General features: G+C 60.0%; 5 protein-coding genes across 5 annotated transcripts; all 5 read right to left on the bottom strand.

The window, feature by feature from the left end:
- Nucleotides 1-38: 38 nt before the first annotated feature.
- JDV02_004462 (uncharacterized protein) lies at nt 39-782 on the bottom strand (the record flags this gene model as incomplete). Its single annotated transcript, XM_047985682.1, has 2 exons — nt 39-385; nt 536-782. 2 exons carry the CDS (start codon nt 780-782, stop codon nt 39-41), a joined length of 594 nt encoding a protein of 197 aa, XP_047841659.1.
- Nucleotides 783-3,787: 3,005 nt separating this feature from the next.
- JDV02_004461 (uncharacterized protein) lies at nt 3,788-5,020 on the bottom strand. Its single transcript, XM_047985681.1, has one exon. The coding sequence runs from the start codon at nt 4,858-4,860 to the stop codon at nt 4,015-4,017; it is 846 nt and encodes a 281-aa protein (XP_047841658.1). The 5' UTR covers nt 4,861-5,020; the 3' UTR covers nt 3,788-4,014.
- Nucleotides 5,021-6,898: 1,878 nt separating this feature from the next.
- Nucleotides 6,899-8,015, bottom strand: JDV02_004460 (uncharacterized protein; the record flags this gene model as incomplete). The annotated part of the gene is made up of 1 exon (XM_047985680.1): nt 6,899-8,015. Exon 1 carries the CDS (start codon nt 7,889-7,891, stop codon nt 6,899-6,901), a length of 993 nt encoding a protein of 330 aa, XP_047841657.1. The 5' UTR covers nt 7,892-8,015.
- Nucleotides 8,016-9,561: 1,546 nt separating this feature from the next.
- GCN4 (General control protein) lies at nt 9,562-10,998 on the bottom strand (the record flags this gene model as incomplete). Its single annotated transcript, XM_047985679.1, has 3 exons — nt 9,562-10,247; nt 10,308-10,897; nt 10,994-10,998. The coding sequence occupies 3 exons, from the start codon at nt 10,996-10,998 to the stop codon at nt 9,562-9,564; spliced, it is 1,281 nt and encodes a 426-aa protein (XP_047841656.1).
- A 438-nt stretch (nt 10,999-11,436) lies between these two features.
- On the bottom strand, nt 11,437-13,415 carry JDV02_004458 (uncharacterized protein). Its single transcript, XM_047985678.1, has one exon. The coding sequence runs from the start codon at nt 13,182-13,184 to the stop codon at nt 12,213-12,215; it is 972 nt and encodes a 323-aa protein (XP_047841655.1). The 5' UTR covers nt 13,185-13,415; the 3' UTR covers nt 11,437-12,212.
- Between the last annotated feature and the right edge of the window lie 70 nt (nt 13,416-13,485).

The following is a 13,485-nucleotide window of genomic DNA, read 5'->3' as shown; positions in this document are numbered from 1 at the left end:
AAATGAAACCGTCTCGTTTCCCATCCAGGCCCGCCGCATCAATGCTCGTCGGGCACGTCCTTCATGCCCTTGCCGCCCATCTCGAGCATGACGAGCCCGGCAGAGGGCCCCTTGTCGAAGTCGACGGCGCCGAGCTCGCGCTGGTACATACGGGCGGCGGACTTGTCGTGGGCCATGAGCATGAGGCCGCGCAGGTTGGGCCACTCGTCGACCGTCTCCTTGAGGGCGCGCATCATCCACGAGGCGAGGCCGCGGCGCTGGAAGTCCTCGAGGACGAAGACGTCGGTGAGGTAGGCGAGGGTGACGTAGTCGGTGACGATGCGGGCGAGGCCGCACATGCGAAAGTTGGGCCCGTGCTGGGTAACGCGGGGGAGGCCGCCGTTTTCTGTGGGAGAGTCAGTCAATTGTTCTTTTCTCCTGTGGGAACACCGTTCTTGACAACGGGAGGTTGCCGGCTCCGCGTTCTATAGAAGCGGCAGCCGGGGGTTTATGGTACACCGGGGGGGAGGGGGGCTAGAGGCGGACGACAACGTACTTGCCATCTCGTCGGCCGTGTCGGGGACGGCAAAGACGGTGAGGGTCATGCAGTTGTCGAGCATCTTCTGCATCTGCTTGGGCTCGAGGGGGTCGTTCCACCACATGAGATCCGAGTCGAAGACGTCGTTGATGACGGCGGGGTCTACAAAGGCCTTGTCGGTGGTGAGGAAGAAGCCGTCGCGGTACCAGGAGCGCGGCTGGCCCTCGGGCTGGAGCTGGCGGATGACGCTGCCTTGGGAACCCATCGTGGTGGGGGGGATGCTTTGATTGCCCGTGTAGGTCGGGACGTGATATTGTATGGTAGGTAGTATCGCAAAGGGTCTTGCTTGTTGTTTCTCTCCTTTCTTCCGTGGGGTGGTGGTGGCGGTGGAAGTGGACGTCGTCGTCGTCGTCGTCGTCGCCGTCGTTATTCGTTGTGTTTTATAAAGGACGGTGGTGGGCGTGGCAGTCGAGTAGCAGAACGAGAGGCGGAGAGGGCGATGTGTTGAGTGCAGCAACCATTCTCGTTCCCGGACCGGCTGGGGGAACTGTGGTTGTTTTGCGTGATGTGATGCGGCGGTGATGGTGGGGGATAGTAGATGGATACCACTTGGTAGGAAGAGGAGGGAGTGGACACGAACGGAGAGAGTGAGAGGGCGGGGAAAACGAGGAGGAGAGAGTAAGAAGGAAGGAGAGAAGGAGGAGGAGGAGGAGGAGGAGGAGCGGGAGCGGGCGCGGCAGCGTCACGATGGAGCAGGAACAGCAGCAGCGGCAGCAGCAGCAGGAGGACGAGGTGTGTTGCGTTTCGCGATGCCCGGTTATCGCCCCCCCCCGTTGTTCCTTACGTACAAGCACACGGACGGGTGGCCCTACAGGGGACCGGGGGCACGCAAGGCACTACGACTACTACGACTACTACTTCAAATACATAAGTAAGTGTTTGACTTACCTTACCTAGGTACTACTGCACAGCACAGCACCGCACCGTACGGCCCCGTACGCAAACCCGAGCCGCGGACGCTCGATGCGCGACTCTTGCCCCACCGCGGTCCACCAAAGACAGTGAGTACTAATGTACTTCGTATATAGTACTGTATATTGTACGCGTGAGCGAGTGACTTGGCCCAGTAAAGAAAGCAAGCAAGCAAGCAAGCAAGCAAGCAGGTTGGCGGCGGTGGCCGGCGGCCCGGGAACTAGATGCCATCCCTCTCCATTAGCAGCAGCATCATCATCATCATCGTCGTGGTACGGTAGGCAAGTACCACCGCCGCCGCCGCCGCCGCCGCCGCCCAGACCCGGCGCCCCGGACACGCAGCCGATCCCCGGGAGGGGGCCCCACAGCCTTATGCAGGCGCCTCATGCTATTGCCCCGATCGAAAAGGGTACCTGCTACACCTCTACTATTACTGCTACTTCAGGCGGCGGCGGGCGGGCGGGCGCCCCGGCCGGGGGGGGGGGGTTGTTCTGTCGCACATTCTTTGGTTTGGGGGGGCAGGCAGTTCGTGGCTGGTTGGTGACTACATACCCGGTTAGCTGCGGCGGCGGGGTCCTACGTCAGTTGCGGTTCAGTGTCGCGATCAGATCCAAGGTGTGCGTGCGTGTGCGGTACTGCACTGTAACGGAAGCAACAAGTCAGTCACTTCGTACGCCGTATGTAAGTACTGTGTGTATGTATGCACTTTGGGGGCGCACACAACACACACACACACACACCCGCGGGCCCTGTGATCCGAGTCAGCTGCGCCGCCCCGTCCGTCCCCCGTCTGCCCTCCATCTCGGCAGGTAGGCCGAAGCGATTGGGGGGAGGGGGGGGCGGCTTATGAAGAAGAGATCTAGACCACTGCATGGCAAGCATGGCTCAGTAAGAGAGCGAGCTTCCACGCTGCCCCCATTGTGCCTACAGTAGGTACAGGACAGGACAGGACAGGACAGCGCCGCATCACTATACTGACCATGCGCACACGTAGAGCAGGAACAAACTACCAACGTAAAGCCTCTCAAGCCGCGTGTCTATTTTGTCGAGTGAGAGGGAGAAGAAGGGGGCGGCGGGGGGGGGGGATTTGGTCATGTGGCCACGAGATGGTCCCCTTGTCGGGACTCCAACAGGTCAGGGTCAATTTCAGGGTTTGGCAAACCAAGCCCATGGCCGCCATCATGTGTGTCGTGTCGTCTGCTTCGTCGTCTTTTCTCTCTCCTTTTCTCTCTTCCTGTTGGAATTATTGTTCGTTTTGGGAAGTTGGGCGGAGAAAAAAGCGGCGTTGCTCGTTACGGCCAATGGGGGGAGACAGGCGCTGGCCGAATGGGCGGAGGCGGAGGCGTTGCACCAATTCGTTTCGTTTCCCCCATTCCACCCACGGTGGAGCCTGGAGGGAGGGAGCCCTGGGCCGGTACCAGGTACTGTACCTGCAGTGCTGGGCTGGGTTCAATTAGTAGTCGAGAGCCGCCTGTGGCCGCTGAGGTGCTGTTCTCTAGTTAGGTGGTGACGCCATGCCGCTGATTCCAACTCTCCCATCGCTCCCTCGCACTGGCGTTCCCACCCTCCGTCTTGACCTCTGCGCCAGATGGGATGACTGTGGCCCGATGCATCACCTGCTAGCCTTCTTCGAGCCCCAGGCAACACCACGTCTGATCCGAGTCTCTGCCTCGTATGTGCCGACCGAGTGCCTGCCTCCAACCGTTTCAACACCACGTCCGCACCTCTTTCTCTCCGGCTCAACCTGCCGAACCTATCACGATTGACTTCCAGAAAAGTACTTACTCCTCAATCGAAGGCGTTCGCTTTTGTCCTCCAGGAAGAGATGACGGTGAAGGAAAGAGAGAGAGAGAGAGAGAGATAAAACAAAAAGAAATGGGCGGCGGTGGCGACCAAGTTACTTCTCCCTCTCCCCTCCCCCCCAGTGCCCACTCTGGCGCGGCGCCCGCATCTCACCTGTACTTCCCGAAATAGCAGTCGGCTCTCGTTGGCGCACACTCCCCGTGCCGGAGGGTCCGCCGTTGGAGAGAGACAGGTAGAGCTCCGGGCGCCTCGTGCTGCGGAGGGGGTGGTGGTGGCAGATGGCAGGGCGGGGTAAACCAGGGCACCACCGTCCCAGCACCCGACCGCTTTTTTGGGCCGTGCCGCACCCCACCGTCCCCGGACCGGCAGCCCGGGTCGGCAGAGGGCCGGGTCTCGGCCGGCCGACCGGCCACCAACGACGTCGTCTTGGTCGCGTATTGCTTGAGCACTCATGGTACGATGATGCACACGTGCAAGACATTGTTTGTTCTTCACCTGGAAATCGACGCAATTATATGATCGCTATTCTGTTATTATATCGGAAACAAGCTCACTGTGGCCAGTACTCTGGTGGCACCAGACAAACCGAAAAAGTCATTACAGTCGCGAGCCTCGATTGCCTTTGTCTGCTTATTCCCCCTATTATTCTATACTATTCTTTTTTTGACAATGCCCGCTTCCTAAACACAAAACCAAATATGTTTTATGTCTGAGTGTTGAGCTCATCGCGCTCTCCGCGTGGCGGCGCCGGCACCGCCTCCAGGGGCGGCACCTCCCGGGGTTCCCTGCGGCGCCTCCTCGCCCTTTCCGTAGTGGGAGGCCAGGCAGTCGTCCGGGGTGCGGTACATGTCGTCGTGCTCGTCCCGGTTGTTGTAGCGGGCGCACGTCGGCCCCGTGCCGCAAATGTCCTCCGACGCCGAGCGCCCGTTGCAGTTGGCCGCCACGCGCTTGGTCTCATCGTCGACGGGCTCCTTCCAGGGCAGCTTGTGCGTGGGGCGCGTGGGGGGCGCCTCAAACTTTTCGAAGCAGTCCCAGACCTCGGCCGCGTTGGGGTCCTCGGCCAGGGCCCGGCAGATGTTGCCGGTGCCGCATCGCCGGGCCTGGTCGGCGAGGCTCAGGCCCTGGAGGTCTTCCTTGTTGCAGCCCTCGAGGCCGGCGTGGACGGAAACGTTGGACGGGGGCGCCACCCATGCGAGTAGTCCTCCTTCTCCGCTGGGATGTTTGTCTGTATCTTCCTCCTCCTCGCCTTCTGTATCTTCGTCATCTTCTTTCTCGGGGTGGGTCGTCTCGGTGGCGGGGGCGGCAGAGTCCGTTCCAGCCGGCGGCGCCCCGGTCGTGCTGGAGCTGACTTCGGGGTCTGTCCCCGCCGCCGCTCCGGACCCGGTGGTGACGATGGGGCTCGCGGTCGTGATCTCAGTTGTAGAGGTCCGCATGGGGGGTGGGCGGCATTTGACGGTCGAGTTTCTCTTAGGCTGCGCCGCCACCTCGGACAAGGCAGCCGACGGCGGGCTGGGAAGAGCGAGGGCGACCGAGCCCAGGGCGCTGAGGAGGACGACGACGGGCAACATGTTGGAGCGCCACAACGATATATATATATATGTATGTGTGTGTGTGTGTGTGTGTGTGTGTGTGTCTGTCTTTGGTCAATGGTAGTAGCGGCGGCGAAGTCTCAACCAAGGATGCGGCTGAAGGAAAGAGAGAGAATGACACGAGATGGGAACTGTTGCTGGTGGTTTCTTTGGGGGGAAGGGGGAATCATCCGGTGCTATTTAAGTCCTGCCCTCAGTCTGCCGAGACGCACATAAAGATCGTATGCATCCCATGAGCTGCGCCCGATCCGTTTGCAACCATATGACAAGATGTCCGCGATGTAGATACCACGAAAACCATATGGCAAAAACGTGAATGTAGTCTCCAAATACGAGTCTTGGACTCTTGGCTCTCGAGATACTCCCCCTTGGCCCCCTGCAGGGCTCCTTGGCAACTGCATCTAAGGCATGAATATGCCAATACACCGACCCAGCCAGAGGCAGGGGGGCGTGGTTGCACATCACCTGGCACCACCAACAAGCAGGGACCCAAAGATTACATTCCATGAAGAGGCAGAAGCAGTGATAGAAGTAGTAGCAGTAGCAGTAAGAGAAAAAAAGAGGAGGACGGAGGCGCGCTCAAAAGCCCCCCATGCGTGCGGCAAACTCTAACTACTACCACGGCAGTGGCCGCCGCTCCCGTTTTTCATGCATTGACAGATGCCGCGACCCGGATTCGACGGGGAGGAATTCTACTCCCGCAATTGGGTCTATTCTCTGGCAAGGGACATTTGCAGGCGAGGCTGGGAGAAGCCATCCATCTCCCTAGCATTATGCACTGGCGGCGGGCAGCTGGACGAGACGCGCCTCAACTGCATGACACTTGCAGCCTTGCATGGGTTTTCCGAGGACTCGTCTGACGACTAATTAAACCGGACCATCGCACCTGATTGATAGTAAGTTAGTAGTAGCAATAGTCGCCCATGAAACGAGCAGTCAGTACGGCATCTTCACGCGCCCTCATCCTGTTCACGGTGGAGCATGTACTTTGCATTCTGAAGACATCAGACCGACTGCCACCCTCCTTCGCCCGTTACCGACTACTAGCATGATGACATACATGATCAACAACGCTATTGTTACTGTTGTAGACTCGAATTTTGCGCACGGTATACCACTCACCTATACGTGCCCACCCGGACCCGTTGTCCGCGGCCCCCCTCCTCCTCCTCCCCCCCGAGGGAGAGGATGCCGCCGCCCTACCGGGGGCACGATGCCATTCATGGGCCCCGTCGGGTGTATATGAACGGAAGCGGTCCGTCTGATGACTGCGTTTTCTGTCATCGTGTTTGTCGTCGCCGTCGTCAAGGCAGGGAAAGCACACACACAAACGAAAGCGGTGCTCTGTGGCATTAACAACAACATATGCATCGAAACACGCGCCCGTCCCTTTCCAACATTGCTGTACAGTACCGTGCGTGCGCGCGTGCGTACCACGGCTAGTTGCCAACTAACTACCATGCCCTTGGGTCGCCGGACGCGGCTCTTGGCGACCGCGGAACACTGGTACCGCGTTGCCAATATGTGGTAGTAGTAGCAGTAGGAAGCAGGTGTTGACGACGGCGGCCTCGCGTTTGCGTGAGAGAAATTGTTGCGGCGGTGCCTGCTCGTCGTATGAACAATCCTGACGCTCCTGCTTGCCAGAGGCCGTTGACTGGAGACACTGCTTGCCATGCAGGCACACGTAGTCATACTGAGTATCAAGAACCATATGGAGTAGTCGAAGATCATGCCACATGCCACATGCTGACAACACGCCGTTTTGGGCGTCAAGGCTCTTTGCTGGAGGACACTTTTTGCTTGGGAAACTTGAAAGCCGCCCTTTGCTCTCTTCTTTCTGCTATTACAGGAAATTGCAACTGTCTATCGGCCTTCTTGGCAGGCCATTGTCATTAATCATTATGGGTGTTTGTAGTTTGTACGCCGCACAGTCTATATGTCTCGCAAATTCGGCAACCAAGTCAAATCTTCCTCCTCCTCCTCACCCCCCCCCCTCTCTTCTTAGAACCACCATCACTCACTCCCTCCCGCGCCCACGCCCTGCCTTCTCCCACGACGCCCGGATCGCACCCCAGTACTGCCGTGGATGCCTGCGCATGTGCCCGACATGCCCGCTCCCCTCGAACAGCTCCACGTCCGGCTCCCAGCCGCGCTCGCGCGCCTCGGCGGCGTGCGCCTCGACGTCCTCCCACGCGATGAGGTCGTCCTCGCGGCTGTAGAGGTACAGCTTGCGGGCGGCGGGCGCCTCGTAGGCCCCGTCGTTGACGGCGCGGCGGCTCCACGCGCCCGCGCTCTCGCGCCCGATGACGGCCGCGTACAGCGCGTTGAGGCACAGCACCGCCGCCCAGATGGCCTGCGTCGCGGCCCGCGGCCAGGGGAACCAGGCCGCCGTGCCGATGGCCATGGCGCGCGACCACCGCGAGACGTTGGCGGCGCTCATCTCGGTGCTGCCGGGCGTCGAGTCCATGATGAGCAGGTCGTGGGGCATCGGCGTCGGCGTGGTGCTGTTGTTTCGCAGTTGCTGCTGCTGCGCTTCGCGGTAGGCGTGCAGCGTCGCCGCGTAGTTGACGGCCCCCGTGTTGGACATGGTATGGACGAGCACCCGCGGTGCCCTTGTGCTGTTACTGCTGCTGCTGTTCCCCTCCGTCTTGTTGCTCGTCGTTCCCGTTCCCTCATCATCATCGTCACCGCCAAAGACGGCCTTGACGACGGGCTCCATGTGCTCGGCGCGCTGCCGCAGGTCCGAGAACATGGCGCGCGCGATGGGCGACAGCACCACCACCTGCCTCGCCGCGGGGAACAGCTCGCGGTAGCCGTCGGCGTACTTGGCCACGTGCTTGGGCAGGCCGTCGCCCCAGCCGTAGATGATGACGGTCGTCGGGTCGTCATCACTGCCGTCGCTGGTGGTGCTGGCGGTGCTGGTGGTGGCGTCGCGCACAAACACCTGGTCCGAGAGGGCCGTGAAGCCGGCAATGGCAGGGCCCTTGCGTGCTGCTGCTGCTGCTGCCATGTCGATGTCGGTTCGGTTCGGTTCGGTTCGATACGATCCAAAGAATTGTACAAAGCACAGCGTGTGCGAGATCTTCGTGGGCTTCACTACGTCACCTCGCTCGCAGATGTCTCACTCGTGGTGAAGTTGATGCGCGCAGAGAGGGTGGTGGCGGTGGTGGCCCAGCCCGGGTATTCATATTCATACCCGCCGCCATCATCGCCACGAACCAGCTGAATTAGGCTCTTTAAACCCGATACTAGTAAAGGTAGAGAGAGAGAGAAAAACCCCGGACCCAGGACCCCTTACAATTGTTGGGGGGAAAACGTCATCGGCAAGGGCGCGGAGTACGGTACCGTGCTGTACTCGCCGCGAGTCCACAGTATAAGAATGAGAAGTGGATGCCCCGGCGATTCATGTCGACCCGCGCCGGATCGGCGTTTGGGAAGGGGAGACCAAGAAAAAAGAAGAAGAAAATGAGATTGTCATCATGCCGGCCCGGAGGCAATTCCGTGGGAACCGTTGTTCGTGGATCCAGGAACGCCTCCTACCAAGCGCTACCACTATTGCTTGCACCACGTACTTCGTATTAGCGTTTTGGATTAAGTTCCTGGTCCGCACCTCACGATCCTGACTTTACAATATACTTAGTCGTAGTAGTGCTACTACTACCCCCCGGGCACGTGGCTTTGACAACGGGACGAGACACGACGCAGCACCACGGCTGCAACGCTGCCATCACCACCACCCACCAACTCCCCTTCCCCTCCCTATACATCCTCCGTGTTCCCCGCCATCCTTTTTGAGTCAGTCTTGAACAAAATGTTTCCGCCTCGTCACGACTTTGCGTGTGTGTGTGTGTGTGCGGTGGTGCGGCCGTGACAGGCGCCACGAAGATTTGAAGCGGAGCCGCAGCCGAGGCATCCAGTCGGGGCCGGAGTTTTCACCCACGCCGCCATCCATCCATCCATCCCCAACAGTTTGCTGTTTGACACCGCCCTTCTCCCCCTACCCTTTCCCTTCTTGGACCGTAACCCGCCCCCCGGGACAAGGCCGCGCGGGCTTCTTCCCCCTTTCGTACTCGTGTGCGCGCTGCTGTTGGTGTCAGCAAATAAATGCTCGGGAGCTCCATGGCGAGCGAAGATGCATGGCATGGCATGGCATGGTTCCTCGATGATGATTTGGCGTGGTCGTCGATAGTGCGTGGTACGTTGGTGGGACATTCTTTGTCGATGGGGACTCCACGCTTTCATCACGCCAAGGTCGTAGTGATGACGACGCCCGCCCGCCTCGTCGCGCTCAGCTTTCCGGAATGAGCCCAAACCCGGCGGATTCAAGGAACATGTGCACGACGGTTGGCTGAGATCTCATGGCTACATGACAACTTGACGAGGATTTCAGGCCATCATGCGAGCAGCCCCCGCTCGAATACCGTTCGACGAACCGCATTACTACCATACCTGATATCTCTTCAGTTGGGCGAGACACCAGGTAGAAGACGTCTCGCACTCTATCAGTCATATACGACACACATGCACAGCGCGAGCATTCTCATCCGCACGAGCAGGATGTAGCACAAATAGTCATCTCAATTATGAACCCGAATAACTTGAACCCAGTAAAACAAAACGTTGAAAGCCCCCTCACGGTCCCAAGCATCAACTGACGAAAGGAAAGACAAAACTTTTCGATTATTGCGCACCCGATTGCGAAAGAGCAATCTTCTTCCAGTGATCCCGCTCGGCCTCGAGCTTCGCAATGCGCTCCTCGAGATCCTCAAATCGCTGAGCCTTGCGCTCACGCGACTTTCGGGCCGCGAGCGTGTTGCGTGCGCGCTTCATGGCCACGGTGTCGTTGGGGTCCTCGACAATGATGGGCGGCAGGGGCTTGTCTCGCTTGCGCGAGTTGACGCCAGCGACCGAAGAGTGCCGGCCAGTGGGAGAGCCAGAGCCCTTCTTCCGGCCGCTGCCGGCGAAGCCCTGGCCGACAGAGTCGAGGTCATCCGACTGCTGGGCGGGCGAGTTGTCGAGGCTCTGCGTCTGCTCAGGGCCGCTGGCCGACTCCTGAGGGAAGAGCGGATACCAAGGGTCGCCCGACCCATCAAGGTCGGTGGTTCCAAAGTTGGGCGAGACGTCGAAGCCATCAAAGTCGGGAGACTCATTGTAGATGGACGGCGACGTCAGTGCCGTCAGGGCGCTCGAGTTGGGAGCCGACATGAACGGCTCCTGCACGAGGAGGTCCTGAGGCGACACAGTGCCCAGGTTGGACGTGGAGCTCGACATGCTGCCACCAAAGTCCACGGCGGAGGGGACCACCGGGGACGAAAAGGCCGTGTATGCACCGCCTTCAAAGGCGGTGAACTCGTCCAAGTCGACGTCTGTGGACGAGTGTGAGCGGGGTGATGCAGCTGGAGAGGATAGGTTGGGTGGTGACAAACCTGCAGCGTTCATCATCTTGGCGGATTGATGGACGTTACCCGCGCTTTGGCTGAACAATGGAACAGGAGGTCTAGCGATTCTAGATTTCTGCTGATTCTGATTCAAGGAGACGGTCGACGATGGAGCCGATGAAGCGTAAAACTGATTGGCGAAACGGTTGTTGGAGTTGACGGAAGACTGAGACTGATGTCCGATACCGCGGAGGAGCTGGGCCACGCGCTGATTCTGGACCGCGTTTGGCGAGACGAGCTTGCTGCTGTTGTTGCCGCGGCGGTCGTGGTACGAATGTCGACGCTGGCTGTTGTTGGACAGCGGTGCGGATGACCGATTAAGGGACTGTCGCGGAGGCGGATTGTCGAACAGAACAAAGTCCTGCTGCTGAGGGCTCTCGGGCGGGTTCAGGGACTGCTGGTGCGCGGGTGAAGCCGGCAAGGCGGAGGCGGAGTTGGGAAGCCATGTTGATGGTTGGGAATCCGTGGTGAAGACTGAAAAGTCTTGGGCCGAAATGTTGGCGGTTGAGAACGGAGAACTCGAGCTGATGCTATTCAAAGCGATGCTGAAGTCCAGGTCTACCGAAAGGTGACTTGAACTGGGGGGGGATTGAGTGGGGGGGTGTATGTTGTTTATGTCTGGAGACGGAATCTTGACGGATTGAGGGGGACAACGCGCGAAGCGGGTGGTTTACAGCATCTTGACGGCGGCCTGAGGCGCTCGTGATATCTTGATGTGGTTTGGAGGAAAATGCTTTGGGGGTGAAGGAAAAGAGAGGAAAGGAAGAATTTCGAGTGTGGAAACCTGGGGCCATTTGTAATAATTCTCAGGCAACAACGCGCGGAATGTGTGCGACCAGGGTCAGGGTACCGCGGGGCCATCTAGCAGATGCCACAGTAACAGGTGGCAACCCTGTTTGCTCGCTGCAGAGATGCTGCAGTATGCCAGTCCTAGGTACCTTTCCCCCAAGTGGATCGGCCCGGTGGTGAGTCACAGCTTTTTCGCGCTAGCGCTGAAAAGGGCCACGGCGCCTCGTCCTCCTGCAGGCCGTGGGCCAAGCCACTCTCGCCGGTGCACCAGAACCACCATCCCCAGCCCAGCCCAGGCTTTGCCCAGGCCCCCCCGCCAATTGCGCCCTGTGAAACTGTGTCCTGAAGCAATCGTCCCCGTCCCCACGATCAATCAGAGTATGCAGCAGGCAGGTCCTCTGCGTGCCATCTTTGCATCGCTGGGCCACGAGCAAAACCATGCCGTCGACGCCGCGAGTTCGCCCCGCAGACATGACCCGCCGGCGTGCGCGTGCCGCCAGACGCTTGCTTGCTTGCTTGCCTGCCCGCCCGCCCGCCTGCCTGCCTGCGTCGTCAGCACGTTGCGCAACGTTGGATGCGTCTCGTCGTAGTGGCCGGCCGTCGTCGGAACCAGCAGGGACCACCAGCATAGACAGGCCGAAAAGAAAGAAAGAGCCTCACGACAGCGCATGTGAGCCCGCTAGCAGGCGCATCAACTTCCGGATACAGCGGCCGTGGGGGAAATTGGGCCACGCACGCCAGCCGTCGTGGAGAGCAGTCATCGAGCCCATTGGCCCACCGGAAAGCCATCTCGCACGCGCCCCATCAGCGCTTCAGTCGGCGAGCACTGCAAAGGGAGCTCCAAACGACCACGAGGACGTCCAAGGACCCGGCCTGCAGACGCCCTGGCTGAGGCTAAACGGCTGTCGCGGTCCGTCCTTGACGCTAGCAGCAGTCAATCAAGTCGATTGAAACGCTGGACAGCTGCGCCGTCCGATGGCTGGCACTACCTGCCTGCACACACTCCCTCATACGTATCAGGTCGCATCGTATTCCTTCGTGTTGGCATGTTGCTTCGCCTTGCTCTGTTCCCCCCACGCGACCAATCCCGTCCCGTCCACGCAATCAGCCCTCCGTCAGCCCGTCGAGGAAACTGTCCGCCTGGCGTTTTGCCCGTCTGGCCCCCATGTCTCGCCGTCGCTGCTCAATCTCCCGCCGGCGTGCCTCCTTCTGGTCCTCGCGCGCTTTGCGTTCCTGTTCCGTCCGCTTCCTCTCCTCTTCGAGCGTCGCAAACTCCCGCTGCCGACCCTCCTCGTCCTTGCTAAACTTGTAGAACCCGACGCCCTTGGTTCGGATCTCTCTGTCCGCGTCGTAGTGCTTCATTTCGGGCGGCGTCGCGCTCCTGTCGCGCTTCCGTGCCAGTTCCTCCATCTTGTCCGGGTCGTCTGGGTTGAACGCCATGGACTGGATCGCGTCGCCGTAGATGAGCTGGCTCGGCGCCGCTGGCCGTGCTGACATGCGCTCCAGCTCCTCGGCCCCGAGCAGGCCTCGCCGTGCCCTCCGGTCCATCTTCTCCTTCTCGGCCCTCGTGCCACGCCGGCGTCTCCCAAACTCGTCGTCCCATTCGATGACCTCGTTGGCCGTTTCATCTTCGTCGCTGTCGGAGCTGGTCGTCGACGCGTACCCGTCCTTGTCCTCCCTGCCCTCCGTCCACTTCCGATCAAAGTCCACTAGCGGCTCTGCTTCATTCTCGCCCGGCACGTAGTCCCCGCGCTTCATCGCCGCGTACCGCCTGGCCTTGTCCTCCAGCTTTCGCCTCGCCCGCGCGAGCTGCTCCGCATCCTCTTCCGTGCCGGCTACCTCCTTGAGGACCAGTTTGTTGGTGTCACCCTTCTCGGCTTGCCTGGGCTTGTGACGGAAAATGTCATCCTTGGGCGCTTTGGATGGCCTGGCCCGTCCGGATGTAGTACCGGAAGAGCTTGCGTTGGACACGAGTGATGTGAGCTGGGCCTTGAAGTCCAGAGACGTCGACAGAGCCGTGCCCCGCTTCTGCTTCTTGGCGGGCCGCTGCCCATACAAGTTTGGATCCTGAGGCATGGCGGTCTCTTGCTGTTGAACGGCCTGTCCCTCCGGCGTATATGGGTTTGGTTTGGTTTGCGGTTGCCTATGCTCAAGTGTAAAAGCTTCGCGTGGTACTTCGTAGATGGTACTAAACAACGGTCAGATGGGTCTTGACCCACGCGCCGTGACGTCCTCTGTGCTCATGCCGGTCAATCGAGAGTCCCTAGTGCAGCTGACCGGGTGAGGTTGTGCTATCTGGTGGTGCTATTCGCGAGGTTGATGAGAACAAGATGTCGCGGCCACTCACTCGCCTCTCTGGGCCACGGACGCCACCACA

The sequence above is a fragment of the Purpureocillium takamizusanense genome, chromosome 3 (genome assembly GCF_022605165.1).
Source record: "Purpureocillium takamizusanense chromosome 3, complete sequence".
NCBI classification, from domain to species: domain Eukaryota; kingdom Fungi; phylum Ascomycota; class Sordariomycetes; order Hypocreales; family Ophiocordycipitaceae; genus Purpureocillium; species Purpureocillium takamizusanense.
Note: the sequence above shows the minus strand (reverse complement) of the source record. Positions and strands in the feature narration are given on the sequence as shown.

Coding starts and splice junctions, on each gene's coding strand:
- JDV02_004461 (XM_047985681.1), bottom strand. CDS start 4,860: ATGTTGCCCGTCGTCGTCCTCCTCAGCGCCCTGGGCTCGGTCGCCCTC.
- JDV02_004458 (XM_047985678.1), bottom strand. CDS start 13,184: ATGCCTCAGGATCCAAACTTGTATGGGCAGCGGCCCGCCAAGAAGCAG.